A 24,653-nucleotide genomic window follows, 5' to 3' on the forward strand; every position below is an offset into this window, starting at 1 on the left:
GAGTGCGCTTGTGGTGACCATGATACTCAGCCATCCCACAAGATTGTTGGCCGTGACTCGGAGAAGTCATCGAGGATAGGTACATCGCAGAGGTAGGGAAAGTTTGTCTTCGAGGTGCATTCCTAGCATTTCCTTATTTCGAGATCCGCCGGCCCTCGCCCGGTGTACCCGTTCCCTTACTGGATGATTGGGAGTAAGTTAATATCCTAATAACTCATGAGTATAAATACTAGAATGGGCTTAGGACACGATGTTCATTCTAATCATATTATGGGCCTAGTAGTATAATGGGCCCGATAACTTAAAATTGACCTAAAGACCTAAGACAACCAAACATGACTTAAGACTAAAGTGAGGTAAATAGGGTCAATCCACTATTCACCTCACAATATAAAACCTAAATCGTGGAGAGGAAAGGAGAGAAGGAAAGAAAGAAGAAGAAGAAAAAGAAGAAGAAAAAGAAGAAGAAGAAGAAGGAAGAAGGAACGAAAAGAAGAAGAAGAAGAAGGAAGAGAGGTGGAACCCGAGCTTGCTCTCCTACATTGGTGAGCATTCTCTCTCTCTCTCTCTCTCTCTCTCTCTCTCACCTCCTAATTTATAGACCTAGGGTTTGGACTTATGAGCCATGAGTGCTTCATCTACCCTAATGGAAAGGCCATTAATGGCTAATCTTTGAAGCTTAGTTATAAAGACACCTAATCCTACCTTGAACCCCCTTTCACCCTTTCTCCATTTATGAACCCTAAGTTGGGGATTCACCTCCATTTATGGGTTTCACCAACCCTCATGGAAGACCAGAGGTGTGGTTTGTGGGTTGTTAAATAACATTGATTAAAGACCCTTTCAAAACCCCAATACCCAAACCCACGAAGTTTCCTTTCCATATGTATTTAATGGAGGAAAACCTAATCGATCATGGGGTTTACAAACCCATGTTGGGTGTGTGCTATGGCACCTTGGTGGGGTTGTTCTCATGCCAAAGAGACCCTAAAAACCCCTAAGAATACCCCATTTTAGCCCAAGACTTTGGGGCTGCAAAACCATTCTCGGAATGGCATGAACAAGTAAGATGCACATGGACGGCACAGTGCAGTGCGGTCCCCGAGAAACTAGATCGCTGCGGTGGGAAGTCCGAGAGGGACAGCACGTGGACAGGCACATGCAAGTGCCAGTCCACGAGAAAGATCTACCGGTGTGAGGTCCGAGAGGGACAGGCACGTGGACAGCACACACAGTGCCGCCCCCGAGAACCTAGATCGCCGGTGGTGGGAAAGTCCGAGAGGGACAGCGTAGACAGCATATGATATAGCCTTCTTGTATGTGCGGTCCCCTATTTTAGCCTTGTTTGATAACTTATGGGGCCCAACTCTCTTAGCCACGAGGCCTAATCTCTCCCACGTTATACGCTCTCTTTAGGTTGGTGACCCGGCTCGGGCGTATTAGTACGTGGGACGGTGTACTGGCATCGACGCCGATTTGAAGAGCTCGCATCGACGATTGGTGAGAATCGAGGTGAGTGAGTTAAGCAAACGTCTTAATTTATGGAATGTTTGTGTGTCGTGTCTTCGAATGTCATTAATGCATGTGTGCTATAATATATAATTATTAGTAAGATATAGGACGATATAAATGTTTAGATGTTGATAGGACTTTACATTCTTGTCTTGCGATATTATTTATTTTTTGCACTATGGTGCGAATGGTGTTGGATTTAGTTATGGGACTCGGGTGCCGGTTGGTCTTGGACACGAGGATTCCATAATATGGACTCGCTCATGGCATGTAGATCTAGGGCTTCGAGCGGGATCAGTGCCGGTGGGTCTTGGGCTTGAGATTGCCGTACTTGAAATTGCATTAGAGTTGTCCATTGCATTAGGTGGAAACGGGATGGTGACCGATCGGCTGCCTTCGGTATTACATCTCGTACTTGTATACGTGCGTATGGGCTAGAGGGCGAGAGGATAGCCGGCCGGCCGTATTCGGTATCTATGGACTCGGCCTCGCTTTATGCACATGCGCGTCGTACCTCGCTCATCTGATAGGTGAATCTTGGCTAGGATAAATGTTTACCGATCTTATGACCACTTACCGAAGCGGGGTTAGGTGTCGGTCAAATCCGTGGGTTCCGACCGTTATTGGGTATACCCACCCGGGAAGTTCGGGCGCCAACCGTATTTTGGGCGACGCCGGGCGGGATTTGACTTCGGGGTTTGCGTATATCTCTTGGTGGAGACCAGATGCAATGAGCTTCGGTAGCGACTCGGGTTTGTCATCGCCGGTATACCATCCGTTTATGGTACCGATGTCGGGGATGCTACCTAAGGTGTTGCTATAGTACTATACCGACTTAGTTGTGTGTTAGGTGGATAACAATAAAACTATACATCATTCATTCATTCATGTAGCATGATTGTAAATTGTATGTGATGTACGGTCTACCTTGGTGGTATGGGACACCTTGGTATCCGTCCATCATGTGTATGGTTTGCGATAACCCATTCATTATTATTATTGTGTATGCTTGTGTGGCTTAGCCGCTCATTGGGCTCGATTGGAGCTCGCTCCTCGAGAAAACATATTTTTAGTTGATGCGGTACATTCGAGCATGACGGCACGGAGTTCAAGACTCACGATGAAGGTCGTGAAGAGTGGTGGACTTCGGAGTATGAGGATCGTGGACCGGAGTGCTCATGTGAGATGTGTTCCACGAGGGAACAGTGATTCTTGGTGGTGGCCATCTTTTGTTACACTTTGATAAACTATTTTACGATTAAAGGTGTATTCTTTTATTCCTTTCTTGATAAGTGTATTTATTATACGGTGATAATACATAGATCTGATTAGAACCCGTTGATATGAAGGGGTAAATTTGAATAGACAATATTTTATATGCTATCACCTAGCTTCTGCTTAACTCGATGTTATTAATATTAATCCTTTCCTTTTACCTATTATTTGTCGTTGTGAATGAGTTAGTCTTGGAGTCTGCATCGGTGATTATGGTGGTTAGAGAGCGTATTAGTGACGCTCTAGTTGCATTCCCGTGGTTCGGGGATGGGGTGTGAGACAGTATCGGACGCGATGCTCTACCTCCTGGACTAACTCGGTGTTCACACGACCCGATTTACTCTAAATTAGGGTTAAATATTAAAAACCTTATCCACAAACAAGAATTGATAGAACAAGGGAGAATATATAAATTTTTACGATAGAACATAAACCAGTTTAGAAATGAAGAAATGATGAGAAACTACATACTAAACCCTAGGAGTAAAAAATAAAAATAAAAATAAAAAATAAAAAAAGGATATACACTTAAGTTTATGAGGGTAAAGTCATGAACAATGATGTAAAATATAATGATAATTGGGATTAGCCTAACCATAAAGAGCTATTGTATATATTAGGAAAATTTATACATCATAGGATTGTTGTTGCATAAGCCCAACGACTTCAAGATACACCAATACCAATCAAGCTGGGCTCTTGGTCGCAAAAAAAAATGTTGTGGTTAGGCACATTACGAATAACATTTTGAATAGAGAATCATACCATAAGCAAGTGTAGGAACGGGAAGAAGCTTACACATTGAGATGGATTAGCAAATAGCTAATTTATACAAAAGAAAAGCTCACCGAGCCTTTTCACAAACACCTCAAACCCATCACTAGGCATTCGTTGCTACAACTCGCACTTAGCGGGGCATATGTCCAAGACTTGCTCGACGAGTAAGCCGTGTATGTGTCAAACTGCGAGGCCATCGGTCCCATGCAATCCCAGGGAGTGTATTTAACATGCCTGCAGATGAGGCGAGTCATCATCGGCGCGATGGCAAGTACCTTACCTAACTCACTAACGCTTAGCATTCATTATTTTTCTTACATTGTTAGCATGACAATAAGGTAAATTTCATTGCATCGGTACCTTATGTCTATACCTATCACCTGTGCATGTATTATTGATTTTAGAGTTGACGACTCAATTTAGTCACCCACGTTGTTAGTTGTAATTCCAACTTGCGTAAGCTAGTCATCGGTGAGAGACTCTTCGCAGGACTTGTTACGTAGGCTAATGATTAGGTGGAAATTATCTTTCATTTTTCTCGTGGCCTCGGTGGTGGCCCGGGCTTTCTTTGGGAACCACCTAGAAATTTTGAGTATTGGTCCTAAGTACCCTTGGGTAAGCTATGGCCCTACATGTCTCTCGGAGAGCCATTTTTAGGACTTGTTGGTAAATCTACCGGGAATGCTTGGGATTGGCTTGGTGTATGGGCACGTACGTTCAGGGACCTTGTCGAGGGAAACCCGAATTGTGTCTAGATTCGAAGGGACGGTGAAAAAATATATATATAGGCACGTAGTTAAATCTCGATATGTCTATACACCCACGAACCGATGGATATCTAGAAAGGATAATTTAGGACGGATGCTAGGAGGTATGGATTATATCATGTAGTTGGAAGAGAATGATAGATCTAGCAATTTAAGTTGATGAACAAGACTATATCGGGTGTTAGTGTAGCCAAGTGCGTCAAGAACAAAAAGGAATGGAACTGAATGATTCGATAAAACTTTGCTCAACAATAGATATGAGTGGAGTAATGGGTCCCTGAATGTCCCCTCCGTTATTGGGAGTGAACAGAGTGGGATTCCATCAATATTCCAATTCATTCTAAAGTGAGTTAGGTATTGGAGGATCGAAAGTGAAAGTCCTCATAGAAAAAGCCAGGTAAGCAAAGTGAGTAGTCTTGTGTCATTCAACCCAAAATTTTAGGAGTACGAGATATTGGACGAAGTATATGGAAATAGTTGCATCTCTCTATTTCTAGAAGTATAAGCTCAAAGTTTGATTTTCACTGGGTCCTTATATACACTAGACTTTATATTAACTAAACCGGAATTGATTTATACCATTATGTAAGGTGGATACTATTAGAGGACAAATCAATACAACTTAGTTTAAGCTAAATAACTAAGCGATCCCGGAGCGGAAGTTGAGCATAGTTTTAACCCCTCTATCCGGCACTATCCAATACCATTTAAGCAAAGCCGGTGTGGTGGCGGATGCACTTAGTAGGAAATCACAAACCCTTCCTTGCCCACTCTAACGATCAATGAGAGGCTTATAGAGGAAGCCGAAGAATGGTGGAAGTGTTGATTGATGATGCTACTATGTTATTTGCCGCTCGACAAGACAACCCTCATTGGCGGAGAAGATTAAGGAAGTCCAACATACCGATGCGAGTTACGAAATTGATAGATGACATTCGGGAAGAGATGCGGGAGGAATCGATTTTACCTTATACGGAAATAACATCCTTCGGTTCGAGGATAGGTTATGTGTACCCAATGGTGAGCGAGTTAAGGTGGCATGGAGAGGCAATGACCATATGAACTATTGTAATCACTTCCTATTCCCAACGAGAGTGGAAATACATCATTATGGATTTTGTCACTAAATTGCCCGGTATAGCTAAATGTATTGAGGCTGTTTGGGTCATTGTTGATCGGCTTAGCAAGTTAGCACATTTATCCTAATAAAGGAGATCTATCAATGGACAAGTTGAATAAGCTATACATGGATAATGTGACTCACTTACATGGAGATCCGGTGGATATCATTTCTAATCGTGATCCCGAGTTTGCATTGAAGTCTGTGGCGGTTTTGAAGGCTATGGGTACTCGCTGAATTTTAGCACGGTTCTCCATCCACAAACTAATGGTAAGTCGAGAGAGGACTATTCGGACCCTAGAGGCGTGCTCGGGCTTGTGTCATTGATATGAAGGGTAGTCGGGATGAGCACATCTCACTCGTAGTGTTTGTTTACAACAACGGCTACCAAACTACTATAGGTATGACACCGTTAAAGCAACGATAGAAATTTCCGAACACCACTATATTGGGAGGAAGCTGATTAGCAAAGAATATTAGGGTCTGAATTGATACAAGCCACTGTGGAAAAGTAGATTTGATAAGGGACCGAATCATGGCGGCTTAATCTAAATGGAAGAGCTATGCCGATTATGTTTTCTTGCAAGTATCGCCAACTAAGGAGTAATTTGCTTCGACAAAGAGGGCAAAGGTGTTAATGTATTTTACGTAATGACGTGAGAAAGTACACCCCTACATTGATATTGTCAAGACTAAAAGCCACATCGCGCACTGTATGGTGACACATAAAGAGCTACGAAGAGAACTTTGATTATAAGGACAGCAATCCTCACAATCGAATAACTTTTGATAAAGTTCGGTGGGGCAATCTCATTGATTAAAGGGGCATCTCGTTAATGAGAAGGTGAAGTGCGATCAAAGTATCCTCACCTACGCAGATACCTAGGTACGTCTCAATTTCGAGGACGAAATTCTTATAAGGTGGGGAGGATGTTAAATCCGTGCCCAAAATCCGATTTAAAACTCGGTCTGACCACCGGTCTGGTTTGAACCTTTATGTAGAAGGGGGAGCGGAGTGCGCTTGTGAAGCGTGACCACTGATACTCAAGCCATCCCACAAGATTGTTGACGTGACTCGGAGAAGTCATCGAGGATAGGTACATCGGCGAGGTAGGGAAAGTTTGTCTTCGAGGGTGCATTCCTAGCATTTCCTTATTTCGAGGATCCGCCCTGCTCGCCCGGTGCCGTTCCCACTACAGATGATTGGGAGTAAGTTAATATCCTAATAACTCATGAGTATAAATACTAGAATGGGCTTAGGACCCGATGTTCATTCTAATCATATTATGGGCCTAGTAGTATAATGGGCCCAATAACTTAAAATTGACCTAAAGACCTAAGACAACCAAACATGACTTAAGACTAAAGTGAGGTAAATAGGGGTCAATCCACTATTCACCTCACAATATAAAACCTAAATCGTGGAGAGGAAAGGAGAGAAGGAAAGAAAGAAGAAGAAGAAAAAGAAGAAGAAAAAGAAGAAGAAGAAGAAGGAAGAAGGAACGAAAGAAGAAGAAGAAGAAGGAAGAGAGGTGGAACCCAAGCTTGCTCTCCTACATTGGTGAGCATTCTCTCTCTCTCTCTCTCTCTCTCTCTCTCACCTCCTAATTTATAGACCTAGGGTTTGGACTTATGAGCCATGAGTGCTTCATCTACCCTAATGGAAAGGCCATTAATGGCTAATCTTTGAAGCTTAGTTATAAAGACACCTAATCCTACCTTGAACCCCCTTTCACCCTTTCTCCATTTATGAACCCTAAGTTGGGGATTCACCTCCATTTACGGGTTTCACCAACCCTCATGGAAGACCATGAGGTGTGGTTTGTGGGTTGTTAAATAACATTGATTAAAGACCCTTTCAAAACCCCAATACCCAAACCCATGAGTTTCCTTTCCATATGTATTTAATGGAGGAAAACCTAATCGATCATGGGGTTTACAAACCCTATTGGGTGTGTGCTATGGCACCTTGGTTGGGGTTGTTCTCATGGCCAAAGAGACCCCTAAAAACCCCTAAGAATACCCCATTTTAGCCCAAGACTTTGGGGCTGCAAAACCATTCTCGAATGGCATGAACAAGAAGATCGGCACATGGACAGCACGCAAGTGCCGTCCCCCGAGAAACTAGATCTCACGGTGGGAAGTCCGAGAGGGACAGCACATGGACAGCACACGCAGTGCCAGTCCCCGAGAAAGATCTACGGTGTGAGGTCCGAGAGGGACAGGCACTGGACAGCACACGCAGTGCCCCCGAGAACCTAGATCCGCCGGTGGTGGGAAAGTCCGAGAGGGACAGCACTGGACAGCACATGGACAGCACATGATATAGCCTATTGTATGTGCCGGTCCCCTATTTTAGCCTTGTTTGATAACTTATGGGCCCAACTCTTCTAGCCCGAGGCACTAATCTCTCCCCACGTTGTACACTCTCTTTAGGTTGACTGACCCGGCTCGGGGCGTATTAGTACGTGGGACGGTGTACTTGCATCGAACGCCGATTTGAAGAGCTCCGCATCGACGATTGGCCGAGAATCAGGTGAGTGAGTTAAGCAAACGTCTTAATTTATGGAATGTTTTGTGTGTCGTGTCTATGAATGTCATTCATGCATGTGTGCTATAATATATAATTATTAGTAAGATATAGGACGATATAAATGTTTAGATGTTGATAGGACTTTACATTCTTGTCTTGCGATATTATTTATTTTTCGCACTATAGTGCGAATGGTGTTGGATTTAGTTATGGGACTCGGGTGCCGGTTGGTCTTGGACCGAGGATTCCATAATATGGACTCCTCATGGCATGTAGATCCAGGGCTTCGGAGCGGGATCAGTGTCGGTGGGTCTTGGGCTTGAGATTGCCGTACTTGAAATTGCATTAGAGTTGTCCATTGCATTAGGTGGAAACGGGATGGTGACCGATCGACGCCTTCGGTATTCACATCTCGTACTTGTATACGTACGTATGGGCTGAGGGGCGAGAGGATAGCCGGCCGACCGTATTTCAGTATCTATGGACTCGGCCTCGGCCTATGCACATGCGTACCTCGCTCATCAATAGGTGAATCTGGCTAGGATAAATGTTTACCCACTATACCTTACCGACAGGGGTTAGGTGTCGGTCAAATCCGTGGGTTCCGACCGTTATTCGGGTATACCCACCGGGAAGTTCGGCGCGCCAACCGTATTTTGGGCCGAACGCCGGGACGGGATTTGACTCGGGGTTTGCGTATATCTCTTGGTGGAGACAGTGCAAGAGCTTCGGTGCGACTCGGGTTTGTCATCGCCGGTATACCATCCGTTTATGGTACCGATGTCGGGGATGCTACCTAAGGTGTTGCTATAGTACTATACCGACTTAGTTGTGTGTTAGGTGGATAACAATAAAACTATACATCATCATTCATTCATGTAGCATGATTGTAAATTGTATGTGATGTACGGTCTACCTTGGTGGTATGGGACACCTTGGTATCCGTCCATCATGTATGGTTTGCATCAACCCCATTCATTATTATTATTGTGTATGCTTGTGTGGCTTAGCCACTCATTGGGCTCGATTGGAGCTCACTCCTCGAGAAAACATATTTTTAGTTGATGCGGTACATTCGAGCATGACGGCACGGAGTTCAAGACTCTGATGAAGGTCGTGAAGAGTGGTGGACTTCGAGTATGAGGATCATGGACCGGAGTGCATCTGTGAGATGTGTTCCACGAGGGAACAAGTGATTCTTCGGTGTGTGGCCATCTTTTGTTACACTTTGATAAACTATTTTCTCGATTCAAAGGTGTATTCTTTTATTCCTTTCTTGATAAGTGTATTTATTATACGGTGATAATACATAGATCCCGATTAGAACCCATTGATATGAAGGGGTAAATTTGAATAGACAATATTTTATATGCTATCACCAGCTTCTCGCTAACTCGATGTTATTAATATTAATCCTTTCCTTTTACCTATTATTTGTCGTTGTGAATGAGTTAGTCTTGGAGTCTGCATCGGTGATTATGGTGGTTAGAGAGCGTATTGGTACGCTCTAGTTGCATTCCCCGTGGTTCAGGGATGGGGGTGTGACAGTATCGATAGTGTATCATATCGGTACCTTAAAAATAAGATACGTATCGGTTAGTATTGGTGGATACGGATTACGGAAGGATACTTTAAACCTGTCTAGAAGAGGAAGTGTACATGCAACCTCCACCTGGTTTCAAGTTTCAATCTGCTGAAGGGAAAATGTCTTTCCTAAAAAAGGCACTTTATGGTCTCAATCAGTCTCCTAAGGCTTGGTTTGAGCGATTTATACAGGCCATCCTAAGGAATGGATATTCCCAAAGTCAGTCCGACCACACCTTTTTTATCCAGCGAGGTAATGGTACTATAAAAGCTCTTATTGTCTATGTTGATGACATTGTGGTGACTGGGAATGACAGGGCTGAGATAAGTAAGTTGAAATCATAGTTGACCCAATAGTTCAAGATTAAAGACCTTCAGACTCTTGAAATACTTCTTGGGGATTGAAGTGTCAAGATCAAAGGAGGGAATAAATATCTGTCAAAGAAAGTTTGTGCTGGACTTGTTGAAAGAAACAAGGATGTTGGGTTGTAAACCAACAAACTCTCCAATTGGTCAAAATCACAAGCTTAGTGAAGATTGTGGTCCTCTTATAGATGCAGGAAAGTACCAGAGAATAGTGGGGAAGCTGATATACCTCTCCTTGACTCGCCCAGACATTACTTATGCAGTTGGAGTGGTGAGCCAGTTTATGCATGCCCTCGGGTGTGGGCACTTAAACGTTGTTTATCGCATCATCAGGTACTTGAAGTTTTCTCCAGGAAAGGGATTTTTATATGCCAAGCACAACCATTTGAGGATAGAGTGCTACATTGATGTTGATTGGGCTGGTGGTTCAGTTTTTGACAAACGATCTACATCAGGTTATGGTACAAGTGTAGGTGGTAACCTTGTTACATGGAGGAGCAATAAACAACCTGTTGCAGCTAGGTCGAATGTCGAAGCATAGTTTAGAGCCATGGATCATGGGGTATGTGAACTCATATGGTTGAGACGGTTGATCCAAGAGTTGGGCTTTGACACTGAGGGGTCTATGCGGCTCTACTGTGATAACAGGACTGTTATAAGTATTGCTCATAACTCCGTGCAACATGACCGAACAAAACACATTGAAGTAGACAGACATTTCATCAAAGAGAAGATTGATTCTGGGTGTGTTTGTACTCCTTTTGTGAAGACAAGTGATCAATTGATAGATATCTTCACCAAAGGCCTTGTTCCTCACCAGTTCAGTACCCTTCTATGCAAGCTAGGAATGTATGACATTTATTCTCCAGCTTGAGGAGGAGTGTTAGAATTTATGTAATAGGGGTACTTTAGTCACTGGTTTATTGTAATGTCACCTTAAGTTGTAGTTTCTCCCTTCTCTTTTTTTTTTTAACCTTTTACCTCTTATATGTAATTCATATGGAATATATTAGTGAATAATATAGGCAAGAGATTTCAATTCCCTTGCCCACGGTTTTCTCTCTTAAGTCTCCTTCCTCTTCTCTTCTTCTCTTTCTTCTCTCTTCCTAGCTCTTACTCCTTGGTCCTTGTTAGAATTAATCCATACCTAGTTTCTAACTCAAGCTCCAGAGGCAAAGACAATAGAAATCGAAGAAGGAAATTGGAAGTATTTCACTAACAAGCAATAAGAATACAAGATAGAGATAGCTTGGGGACTCACTCAACCCAAGGGTGAGGACTTACTCAACTCGCTAAGAGGACACACTCAACTCTCAAAGGGGCTCAATAGCTCTCCAATGTTACAATAATCATTCAAAAACTACTCTTCAAAGTAACAATACACCATAGTTGTCAAGGTGGCTAGGCGACCTAAGGTGGTGGAGGGAGAAAAAACCAAGCCCGACTGGGTGCCGCCTAGGCGACCAAGGGTGCCCTTTGAGCAAAGGGAGCCTGGACATAGGGAATGGAGGGTATGAAAGAGCCGTAGGAGCTCTTGGAAAAAGTGAAAGAAAGAGACGGGCATGGGTGGAGAAAAAGACGTTGAGGTGGGTGTTAGTGGAATATGACGTCATAATTTAATGAGGCTTGAAATTTGACTCATGGTTAATCTGGACCATGCCATATCTCTGATAATCAGAGACTCAGAATTGTGACTTCATCCTTCCACATGCACAACTAGGTTGGACAAATAGGGACCCCATCCTATTTAGCTGGAACCTTTACCTATTTTTAAAACAAGGTCAAGAACAGTTACCAGGTAACAAAATATTCAATTTCATCTGATTCATACCCCTATATAATTGCTGTAAGTGCATTCATCAAGCAGATAAAATGTGGCGACTGTGATCGAAACAGCGAAATAGTAAAGCAATAGAGTTGTTATGCAGTTTTTATTGGTACTAGTTAAGAAGATTTTTTTTGGGGGGTATTAAGCACTTTGAAGTTTGAACTGCATGTTATATCTTGTACCTCTTGGAGAAATTAGTGCTTTGAAGTTACCAGCTTTTGTATCACATTAATTGAGTGCCTATTGATTTTTGTTGTGTTTTATTATTTGAAACATTCATTTACATAAGCATGGCATGGCCAATGGTCTGGACTATGTGTGAAGATCCAGTATGATTTTTTTTAGTTTTATTTATTTTTTGGCTAGAAGAGATGTGTAAGATTGATACTCAAAAGCTTAGGATTTTCATTTTCTCATAATAACTCCTAGGCATTGATCAAATGCTTACTAAATGCAGGGTTGTTAGCCCGATTGAGTATCCTTCATTGGTTGATTTGCGGGGACTACTTCTAGACCTAGTTGCACAACTCCTGGGTGCTTTGTCAAGAATTAGGTAGCAACCTTCAATATGCTAATTTTCATTGGGAATGATTGGTTTTCATTTGCTGATTTTGACAATAATAATTCAGTGTGGCATGCGATGTTTCTGTCAGTCAGTCACAAGTATTATCAAGCTTTGCACCCAGGGTCATTTATCCCCGTCTTTTTTTCCACCCTTCTTAGATCTGACTATTCTTTCCATATCTTCCCATCAGGTTTAGTTCTGTCACTGAGCGCTTTTTCATGGAACTGAATACTCGTCGCATTGACACCAATGCTGCCAGAAGTGAAACACTTAGTATCATAAATGGGATGCGCTACCTTAAGCTGGGGGTATGTGTACCAGAAGTTATATTTTTAATATGCATAAAACTGAGTATGTAATCATCATTTAATTTCCAGGTTAAGACACAGGGTGGACTGAATGCATCGGCTTCCTTTGTGGCAAAGGCAAACCCACTAAACCGTCCTCCGCATAAAAGGAAAAGTGAACTCCACCATGCACTATGTAATATGCTTTCAAGCATTCTAGCACCGCTTGCAGATGATGTTAAAGGCCAGTGGCCCCCATCTGGTGTGGATCGTGCCCTTAATCTATGGTATGAAGCTGTAGCTCGGATAAGAGTGCAGCTTATGCATGGGATGGAAAAACAGAGCAAACATGTAGCTGTAAGTGGGTCTTGACTTTCTATCTTGTTTTCTGAGATTGGAAGATCTTGGCTATTTTGTGATCTAGAAAAAGCTAACCGATCTACACTTGTTTCTTTACGTTGAAATAAATGGATATAAGTTTAAAGTTCTTGGGTTGTGGAATTGAGAAATTTATAGCCAGTTTGCGTGTGTTCCTGTAGTATTTTGGATGGCCTTACCCAGTTATCCCATGTATACTAATGTGTATACAAACACAAGGACATTTTGATTAGTAGCATTATGTTTATCATATTGAATTTATAAAAGTTAAAATGTGTAAGGTATTTTCATTATAAAACAAAAAGAGACCTGCTTTATATTACCCTCACCCTTATGTTTTTGCTAATTGTATATTTGCATCCTTCACAAACTTTCCGTATTGAATACTGTGCAAAATCGTGCAAAACACAGGCCATGTCAGTGACCAATTAAAAAGAGAAAAAAAATAAGACACTATAAATTTCTATGCAAGGTGTGAAGTACTAGTATCGGTTAGCATATCGATAGTGTGATTGTAAGAGACTTTTCAGAGAGAAGCTAAAAGATGCAAGATACGCTAAAGATACGCATGGAAACGTTTGAGAAACATATGGATATGCTTAGGATACATGCAAAATATACCTTAAATAAGCAATAATTAGATCCGACCATACGGCATTAGGTGGTAAGACACAATATTCGCCGCATAACAGATCATTGAGTGCCTAAATTTTGTGTACCAGTATGCCCCATGGTACCATGATTACCTGTTACTTTTGAACTCAATTAGGTTGGTCATGTGGTAGTCTAACATTTTGAAGATTTATTACATTTAGAAAAACAAATGGATGGTTAAAAACACAAGGGAAAGATGCCAATACATGGGTAAAAAACGTTTGAGTTGTGCTGTGAAAATTGATGAGTAACCCATGGAGATCATGCCCTTACTATTCTATAGTTGGATTTGTCAAATTCCTTCCATGTGGCACATTAGGTGGCAGAGCATGGAAGCTTCCATGGGTGGTAGTGATGGGAATCTAGGTACCTAAGGGATTAGGGTTTAGAATCCCAATGAAAATTCCAGGATCGCAGAGGGTAGGAATCTGAAATCAGAACTGTTCTTTGGCAGTAACAGAAGATTAGAAATAACAACTCTCAGGTTTAGGAACTCAGAAAATAAGAAAACATATTTGAGACCAGATTTAGAAACTTTCCGAAAATAAAAAGAGACTCGGTAATCGAAACTGAACTGAAAACAGTTAATAGAAAGTGGTTCCGAAATTAGACACCAACAGAAAAATTAGAAACTTAGCTTAAGAGCTAGGTTCTGAAATAGAAACTTGTAGAAGATGGACAGAATTAGTACTCAATAAAAATGGAAACCAACGAAAAATAGAAGCATGAATTGTTCAGCAACCAGAACCAGAAATCAGTGTAGCAAAACAATTTCTGGAAAGTGATGTTTTAAACTCAAGTATTTCCTTGGTATTGAGGTTTTTACGAAGCAAGAAAGGTATTAGCTTATCACAAAGGAAATATGTCCTTGACCTCCTGTCTGAAACTGGAATGCTTGCTTCCAAACCAGCAAATACCCCCATGGATCCCCATCAATAAATTGGTTCCAGTGAGTGAGGAACTGAGGATTTTACAGATGTACATAGGTATAGACGATTAGTTGAGAAACTCATTTATCTTACTGTTACTCGACTAGATAGATCCTTTGTCGTTGGAGTTATTAGTCAGTTTATGCAAATACGAAAGAAGATTCACTGGGATGTTGCTTGTCGTGTGCTACGATACCTACAAGGTGCTCCTAGTAAGGGTCTCATTTATTGACCTAATCGAAATGTTAACCTGATTGGGTTTTTTGATGCTGATTGAGCTGGTGCTAATGGTGATAGGCGCTCTACGACTGGTTATTGTGAATTTGTGGGTGGTAACTTAGTCACCTGGAAAAACAAGAAACAAACTATTGTTGCTAGATCTAGTGCTGAGGCCGAGTATCAGGCAATGTCACATACTACAGTTGAGTTGATGTGGATAAAGTCGTTGCTTCAGGAGTTGGGGTTTCCTATCACTCAACCTATGAAGATGTTTTGTGACGATCAAGCCGCTATTTATATTGCAAGTAATCTGGTGTAACATGAGAGGACAAAGCACATTGTGATGAATCTGCATCAACTCATCACAACTCCAACCATTACTTCTGCACTTTGTGAGTCTATATCCTTGTGGATCTCAAGGTGGAAGGGATTGGTGGATCTCCAATCGACTCCTTGCATCGTGAGGATCGGGAGGGCTGCTACTTATCTCCTTGCATCGTGAAGATCGGGAGACCCCATTGTTCATCTGCAAAGCTGCTGCCATTGAAGACCTGCAACAAGTAAGAAATTCTGCAACTATTCTTCTTCTTTCTAGAAGGTCACATACAAGGTGATTTTTGAGATCTACCAAACCAGCCGTCTGATTGAACTCAGATTTTCACCATACCTCTATTAACCCTAATTTGGGAAGTGATTCAAATTTGACCTAATTCGTGTGGCCTGATTTGAATATATTCTCATATTTCCCATTCTGCCCCTGCCTCCATTAAAGCATAGTTTCAGACCTTCAACCATACTCGATTTTGATTTCATGCTCAGAATAGGTAGTTGATTTCATGACATGTTAATTCTGAAATTAGTAACCTAATCATATCTCTAAACCCTAGAATCCCCTTCTCCTACTTCTACTAGGAAACCTCCATAACTTCGAATCTGTCCATTAGTTTCAAACCAAACTTTCAGCATAAATTCCTTACATCATTGTTGACACTTGATCCAAGTTTCAGCCTATAGTATCCACTCTAACCCCTCCATCCCCTCACTCCATTAAACCCTAAAACCTGCAACCTGATTCTGCCCAACTGCAGAATTTTAAAACCCCTCCAAACCCTAACATCTTTATATCATTAAGACCTCCTAAACCCAAGGTTCGAAAACTCAGGTCTCGGTGGCATCTCGGCCAGGCCAGAAACCGAGTCAAGCCGAGATCTCGGCATTGCTGCATTTTTATTTTTTGGACTCAGACCCCCAACTCGGTGGGTTGTACACATATTTTGGGTCTGAAACTTGGTATCCAGCCTATTTCAGGCCATTTAAACACAATGGCAAGCCCAGATTTGCCAAAAAACAAGTCCAAATATGAGTTTCACTTTGGACCATAGGTTGGTAGGCGACGAATCGTACTAAAACAACCTAATCTACATATAATTTAGTAAAACATAGCAAATTAGCAATCAAAACATTCTAATTAGTACACATCAATTAAAACATTCAAATAAAATGTACATTACATCAATGTTCACTTAATTTGTTACATAAAATGAGATTGAACAAGAAATTCATCCCCATATCGATCCACATAGAATTCCCATGTCATGGAATTGCTATAGTGTTGCAGATAGTGTGACACAACTTCCATATAAGTCTTCTGATCAACATATACCAATTTCCTTTTCTTAGGGTACATGGGAGGCTGTTGGTATGAGGTGTAAGATCCACTGCTACTGTCATACTGAGTTTGAGGCATGTATGGCTGGTTTGGGACTGGGAATGTGTACCCAACACCTGACTCAGAGCTTTGACTGTCATACTTAGCTGCTAATTGCCCATACTAACCATAGGCACTATAATCAGAACCAGTGCTCTGCTGGCCATAGTCATAGCCATGATGATGCTGAGATGATTTCCATGATTGATGCTCACTAGTAGTATCTATACTCATGCTTCCGAAACTTGTAAGCATGGTGTTCATACTGCTGCTGTCCTCCTCCTGAGCATATGATTGATGTGAGTGTTTGCGACCCTTCTTTCTGTTGTATGTTTTAGGGTGGCCACCATGGTCTTGATCTTGAGTGGCATGCGTAAACTGAGACTCACCGGTGAAACGCATAGTGCCCCCCTGCGTTCCCACATCATGCTCGTATTGCTCGCGCATCCCCTCATAACGATCATTATAATAATTGCCACTCCGCATGCCACTAGCAACAGCAGCCTCACTACCACCACCACCACCACCAGCATCACCATCACCATCACCATTACTAGCATCACCAGTGTCATCACCACCACCATCATCATCATCAGCAGGACTTCCTACAGCAGGCTCAAAAGGTTTCGGTGACTATGCATGTGCACGCCCCTCTTGCGTCGACATATATTCATCAACATCAGTGCCGGTTACAAACGCAATGGTGGGGTCGGGCCTACCCTCAGGCTGATCCATATCAGGTGTACCACGATCCCTCACCCACTGGAATAGGGGATCCTCATCGTCATCAGAGTCCTCTTGAAAAATGTTGGACAGTTCAATGGGTTCTTTATCATTAGCCTCAATTCCTTCACGTATGTTGCCTCATCCTTAATCTCATATTGTAGTGCACATACACAAGCTGCTCTAGTCGTTCGCTACCCAACCTGTTCCGCCTCTTTGAATGTATCAATGAGAATGTACTCCAGTTGCGCTCGCATCCGGAGGATGAACAAGTTTGTGAGAGCACTCTCACTGCTACCTTCCTCAGGTTGGGTGAACTTGTATCATAAAGCACCCACCAGTCGGCTGCATTACAAATATAGAATAGTAAGAATATGTACATTCTAAAGAGATAAAATTATAATTCATAAATGTAATATCATGCCACCTACCAGGGTCGACTTTTGTCTACCCTCCACTGTGACTTGTTGGCCAAACTTTTGAGGCCTCTCTGAAGTATTTGATCTATTTTCAATTTGAGGCATTAGTATTTCCTATTTAGTAATTACATTCATAAACTAACTACCAAAGTACCAAAGTCCCATACTCTCACCTCATCATTCTGAAGCGCTTGTGTCTTTGGATGGGGCTCGACTTACGAGTGGCTTGAGCGCCTCTAACAATTACGTGTCTAGCCCAAGATCATGGGAGTAGTGATACTTTGAATTCAAAGAGTATGCTGGTAAAGTAAACACCACAAATATGATTTGTTAGTGACTTAATGCCTTTAGGGTTTTGAATATGTAGATGTAAAAAAGTTATAACATTTAAAGTATAAAGTATGTTGAACTCACCAGCCTTATGCAATGGATGACTCAAGTGCTTCTCCCACCGCTCATCAATGATGTTAGTGTAGGACTTTTGCACTTCGAGGTATAGCAGCTCTAACCATTTCCTTCATTTTTGGATGGCGCATAAATGTGGCCCAAAGTAGGCTTCTTCTCGTATCAACCATCCTCGATCTGCCACCCGGCTCTAATATGCCAACCACTTTCCCCAAGTCCTTCCAAAATCCATCATTTGCAATGATCATTGTGCTGCCTTTGCTTCTTCTGACTTAGAACCTTGCCAAACAAACCATTCATGACTTGCAAACATACACCTTAGACCTATCGCCTTACTCTGAAAGCTCTTCAATGCAATGTAATTGGTGGTAAATCGAGTGACACCAGGCCTCACTAAATCTGCATTTTTCCCTCATCAAGGCTAAAGCATAAGAATGGTTATACACAAAAGTTGTCACTTGTCTTGCCCTATTTATCACACCCGCCACCAAAGTCTTTTTCCCCATGTCCTTCAGCATTAAATCAATAGAATGGGCTGCACATGGGGTCCAAAAGAGCCGGATCCTCTTACTCTTCTTATTCATCAACTTCTCTCCAGCCTTTTTATAGTTGGAACCGTTATCCGTCACAATTTGGATAACGTTCCTTGGTCCTACCTCCTCCACCACTTGCTTCAACTCCTTATACAAGTATAATGCATCCTTTATATGCTTTGATGCATCGATAGACTTCAAGAATATAGTCTTTCCATTGCAACTCACCATGAAATTTATGATGGACAGCCTAGTAGGTCCAGTCCAACCATCAGCCATAAGAGTAACCCCATATGTCTCCCACATTGGCTTCAAACCATCAATGTATTCTTTTAGCTCCTCTACCTCCTGAGGCAAATATACATTGTATAATTCAAATGGTGAAGGTCCCTTCCATCCTGCACCAACCCTCCCTGCAACAGCAAGGAATGCATTATAGTATGTTCCTTGTGCTACATCGGCTGGAATGCCATGGTAAAGCATGAACTTGCTGAAGGCTTTTCGTGCTTTCTCTTGTTTACCACCAAATATTTGTGGGATGGTTGGCTAGTAGGCATCTTGTTGCCTAAAAGTTGTGGGATCTTGCTCAAAAATGGGTTCTGGACCTTGTACTCGTGGTCGGGTTTAGGGTCGTGGTATATTTCTTGTCCCAGTGCTTCTCCTCCTCTCATCTTCTTGCACTGGTGCAGCTGAGCCAGATCCACCAGCTCCTCTTGCTTACTCATATGCTCTTATATTATCAAAATGAAAACTTTGTCTACTCTCAGCCAAAGTCTGCTGGTAAATTCTCCATTCAGCCTCTGATTGAAACTCACCAGGTGGAGGCCCAATGTCAGTATCATCTCCGCCACAAACCTCTACACCAGCCCTCTCTAGTACTGCCTCATTAAACTCTTGTTGCATTCTTTCCCTCTCAGATTTTTTTAATCTTCCTCCTTTCAAATGTTGTGCCATTGCCACTTTCACTTGGATAGGAACATTTGGGCATGAGGAAACATCCTTGCCTGTACCAGACAAGTGTTGCTTTAACCTGGTGGCTCCTCCAGATAGCAACTTCCCACAATAATTGCATTTGGACTTCTTTTTGTTTGCGGACATGCGGACTCCATGTTGCCATGCTATATCAGACATTGTATACAAAATGTCTTATGTTTTACACTGTTACATAAAAAAGCATGTATTAATAACCATGGATCACTTAAAGTAAGGTATTCAAGACTTAAAGTATGCTATTCATAACTCTTAAACGTAATGTTAAGCTACTAGTACTATGAAATAATTATCTCTTATTTATCTCCTAATCCTAGTATTTATTTGTTAATTAAGAATAATATTGAATTTTTTTTAAAACTATTTATACCTTAAAATATAAGAAAAATATAATGTAATGATGAATTCGACACCATTTGAAGTTGAATATTATGTACATATGTTGTACATAATTTTTCATAAGCAATAAGTATTTTTCCTTAATATTATATATATATTTTTTATTTTTATAATATATTTATTAAATCTGAAAAATAAAATAATTTTTTTAATAGGTAAAAATAAAAAATTAATCCATGGGGCTATAGAGCATCCCAAGTAGTTTAACATATATCAAAATCATTTTCAAACAATCACTATTCATCCTATTTTTTTCATTTTCTTTTTTCAAATAAATCATTTATTTTTTCAGAAATTATAATAAATAATTTATTAACTGAAAAAAAAATCCGACTCCATCAAGTGATAGATCGGGCAAAAATGTTCAACATATATTAAAACCACATGAATCTAACAAGGATTACAAAATTTTTTTTTGGAAAAAATAGATTTGGGGAAAAAATAGAAAATACCTTTGAAATCTTGCAAATAGGTGATGATGCTTCAAATTGGCACTTGAATCTTGACTTTGGCACTTCAATCTTACTCCAAACAGTGCATTCCAGCCAAGAATCGAAAGCAAGAAGAAGAAATTTGAAGGAGAGGTGTTTTTCCCCTTGGTTTAGAGCCTATCGAGTTCTGTCCCTGCTCTCTCTTACGTTGGAAATGGGTTTTTGGGTGAAAAATGGGCTGAATACAAGTAAATAGCACTTTTGGGCCCAACCGAGATCTCGGTGAGATATTGTTTTTTTTGTATTGAAAAGAACCTATTTTTGAGCCTCGAGATATCGAGATCTCGGCCGAGAAATTGCACTCCTAGGAACCAACTGTTAACTTGACTCGGTATGGCACAAAACCGAGAAACTCGGCGAGATCTCTCGCCGAGATCTCGAGTTCTCGATCCTTGCCTAAACCTGCATTTTAAAACCCTATAAACCCCATTATCATTACTCAACCCTAACCCTAAATTTTTCCCTAATTAGCCAAATCTGTCCCATTCGGCCAACCCTATTACCCTGGTTCCTAGTGGGACTTTTCCTACCTAGGACTACATTAAATTGGTATCAAAGCCATGGATGTACAAGGCAATCCAGTTCCGCCCCCTCCACCTGATCCTATGGCTGCTATAATGGAGATGCTACAGAAGTTGAATGAAAAGGTGACACGATTGGAAGAAAAGAGGACTACCCCCTCATAAGGACAACAACATTCTCCTAGAAAAGGACAGATATCAAGTCAATTCGGTAGTACAAAGAGCCCCAAGGAGAGATCAATACAGAGAAGACAGAGAAAGGTACAGAGATCATAGTGAAGATAGGAACAGAGGATACATAAACTACAGGAGACGCCGTAGACCTCCAGAGGCATATGAGTTGAGAGACTATGATGGCAGACCAGATCCACAGGTATTTTGTGATTGGTTAGCTGCTTTAGATGATTATTTTAATTGGTATAATTTGCCTGAGCATAGGAAAATGAGACTAGCACATACCAAGCTAGTGGGACCAGCACATAATTGGTGGAGAACCCAGATGGATTATCCTGACTACCGTGGTAGAGAACCTGTTACATGGGCACAGATGAAAGAAGATCTGAGTAAGAAATATTTCCCACGGACATTCAGAGCTCTACAATAAGGTAACTTAAATTCCCATCGACAACATCACCATCAAAAGGCCTTCAAATCTGAAGACAACTTGAAGCCTCCATCAATGAGATTCCGTTTGCAAGTTGAAGAGTGTTGGAAATCTGACATCACCAGTGTTAAACCAGTGGCTGAATACAAATGTACATTGCCAACGGAAATTGAGAGAGCACAAGTTGAAGATAAAACTGAAGTAATCACAGTGAATTGTGATGAAAAGAAAGAGACAATGCCTGAAGCTTCAAAGATGGAAAGTCAACATGTGGAAGATTCTACTGAAGAGGTCTACGTTGAAGAAGTCAAAGTAGACAAAGCTGAAACAGCAGAAGATGAAGAGGTGGTTGAGAATATTCAACAGGAGATCAATAATATTCAAGATGCTGTTCTTGAAGAGGTGGAGCTTGTATCTCAAGTATTAGATGAGAAGGTTGCTAACATTGAAGACTCTATGAAAAGGGCATTCACAATTGGTGCTGATTCAGAGGTAGAGCACGTAGAGTTTGTTATGCTACCATGGTTCTTCGAAGAGAAAGCTCCACGCCTTGAAGACTATATTCCTAATGCTCCTGCTTCACCAGAATTCTTTTTGGAGATGGTCAAAGTTGCTGATCACATGTTGATTCCCCCTCATCACTACAAAATTCGAGGACGAATTTTTTCAAGTTGGAGAGAGTTGATACAGATTTATCACCAAACTGGGCTTCTTTTATTAGGAATAAGTCTAGGGTTGTGATATATATATGTTGGGCCTTTGATCCCAAGGGTTTTCTATGTAATAGGCCACTTTAATGAGCCTAAACTAGGGGTATATAGGTTGCATACGGGATTAGCCCAATACTTAGTTTATTTTTATGTTTTTAATTGAACTAGTTCAAATTGGTTGCATCCAATTGGTTCAATTTAAGTGATCATGTGACTTGGTTAAGTGGTCATGTGACAACTTAAGGGGTTATGTGATGTAAGTTGGGCTGGATTAGGACTCTATAAGTCCAGCCATGTTTTGAGTCTATTTCCTTTAGTATTTCAGTTTCCTAGTCAGTTTAAGTTACCTAATAGGTTAGGGATAGGGTTAGGCCTTTCCTTTTTAGAGTAGAAGTCTATTTTTGAGTCTTTTATATGAGGTTGTAAGGGGGCAAAGCCTTGAATACGAATTTGATTAATAAAAATTAGCTTTATGCTTGCTGCCATTGCTGCTCTGCTCTGTTGAGTGAACCTTGTGAGTAATATCAAGGCTACCTTGTGAGTAATATCAAGGTGAGGGCTGGTGGACTCCGGCGACTCCTTGCATCTTGTAGATCGGGAGGTTCTTTTTCTTCAATCAAGCTTCTTCAAGCTACTGTTGTTGTAGATCTGCAAATCCAGTAAGTGTTTACAGTTTTTGCAAGTTATCCTTCCCTTCTTCTTCATCCTCTAACCTAATCCACACCCCCTTCCATCCATCAAACCCTAACCTCTATTAAACCTGCAATTCAATTCTGTCCAGAATTGCAGAATTTTAAAACCTTCCCAAATCCAATTATTTTTATCCCATAATAACCCCTTAGACCTGCATATTAAAGTCATATAAGACCCATTCCCAAATTCCCATCCTAAACCCTAGAATTAACCTAAAACCTAGTACTGTCCATTCGAACCAGCAATCCCTTTTGCTATTGATCCTGTTATCTGGCTCCTAGTAGGTCTCCTATCTACCTAGGACTACATTAAATTAGTAACCTAATCATATCTCTAAATCCTAGAATCCCCTTCTCCTACTCCTACCTGATCGAGTAGAACCAACAGTAGAATTTCCAACTCGATTGTGACCAGTGGTAGTAGACTTGAATGCTGACAAAGTTATGTTGGTACCTTCAATGGAGGAATCAAATCTTTTATTTCTAGCCAATAATTCTTCAGCCTTCAATGCCTTCTCGAAACAATCCTTGATGTCCAGAACATCAACAACTCCAATAGCCCTAACAATATCAGATCTCAATCCCAGCCAAAATCGAGACAACATCTGAGTAGCACTCTCTCTGGTATCAGTACGAGAAGAAAGAGAATCGAACTGCTGCATATACTCGGATACAGTCATAGTCCCTTGCCGTAGGGAGTTAAGTTGATCTTGCATCTGGGCTCTGTAATGCCTGGGCAAGTATTTCTCTTTCAAATCATACTTCATATCCTCCCAATTAGTAGATGCATTACCTTCACGTTCCATATCTCTCTCTGTCTTTCGCCACCATTCTCGAGCAGGGCCAATCAGTTTGGTACGTGCCAATCTCATCTTTCGATCTTTAGGCAAGTCATACCAATAAAAAAAATCGTCCTGGGCAGCAAGCCAGTCATAGAATACCTGTGGATCACCATGCCCATTATATTCCTTCAGCTCTAGTTTGACCTTCTGTGTATCGTACCTCCTATTAGTATCTTCATCTCCAGTGAAGTAGGATCTCATGTATTCCTCAAAGTTAGGTCTTCGAGGTGCTTCTGTAGTTCTGTCCCTATCTTCTCTATAGTCATCTCTGTCAGGTCTACGTCGGTCCTTGTAACCTCTGTCATGTCTGGAATGATCTCTGTGGTCCCTGTGACATCTGGGATGATCTCTATGATATTCATCCCTTCCCAGAGTTCCACGTACTTCAGAATGAATTTGGAATCTGTCCTCCTCCACATATAGAGGGTTGCTTACAAGAGACACAGCTTGCCTTTGTTCTACAATCTGTAACCGATCACTGATCTTATGGAGCATGCCCATGATTGCAGCCACGGGATCAGGTGGGGGTGGTAGTGTTGGATCAACAACAAGGTTGCCATGTTCGTCCATGCCTCTGATACCAATTTAATGTAGTCTTAGGTAGGAGTAGTCCCACTAGGAACCAGGGTAATAGGATCACCAAACAAGGTTGGCCGATTGGGACAGCTTAGGCTAATTAGGGCAGAATTAGGGTTAGGTTTAGGGTTTCGAGCTAGGGTTTTATTTGGTAATGATGTGCAGGTTTTTAGGAGTCTATTGGTGTAGGTTTGGATTGATTTGGATGAAGTTGGAAATCAAGGGTTTCGGGTTAGAGGCCTTGTA

General features: G+C 41.4%; 1 protein-coding gene across 4 annotated transcripts in view; it reads left to right on the forward strand.

Annotated features, from left to right (window-relative positions):
- LOC122661367 (protein furry homolog-like) overlaps positions 1 to 24,653 on the forward strand; it is a 56,905-nt gene that overhangs the window by 17,311 nt on the left and 14,941 nt on the right. For 3 of the 4 annotated variants that reach the window (XM_043856740.1, XM_043856741.1, XM_043856738.1), the window contains exons 8-10: positions 12,220 to 12,315; positions 12,518 to 12,635; positions 12,705 to 12,971. In XM_043856740.1, the coding sequence (XP_043712675.1) occupies positions 12,220 to 12,315; positions 12,518 to 12,635; positions 12,705 to 12,971 (481 nt within the window). The remainder of the gene's footprint in view (positions 1 to 12,219; positions 12,316 to 12,517; positions 12,636 to 12,704; positions 12,972 to 24,653) is intronic. The other variant, XM_043856742.1, reaches the window with a different exon arrangement.

The sequence above is a fragment of the Telopea speciosissima genome, chromosome 5, assembly GCF_018873765.1.
Source record: "Telopea speciosissima isolate NSW1024214 ecotype Mountain lineage chromosome 5, Tspe_v1, whole genome shotgun sequence".
Lineage (NCBI taxonomy): Eukaryota > Viridiplantae > Streptophyta > Magnoliopsida > Proteales > Proteaceae > Telopea > Telopea speciosissima.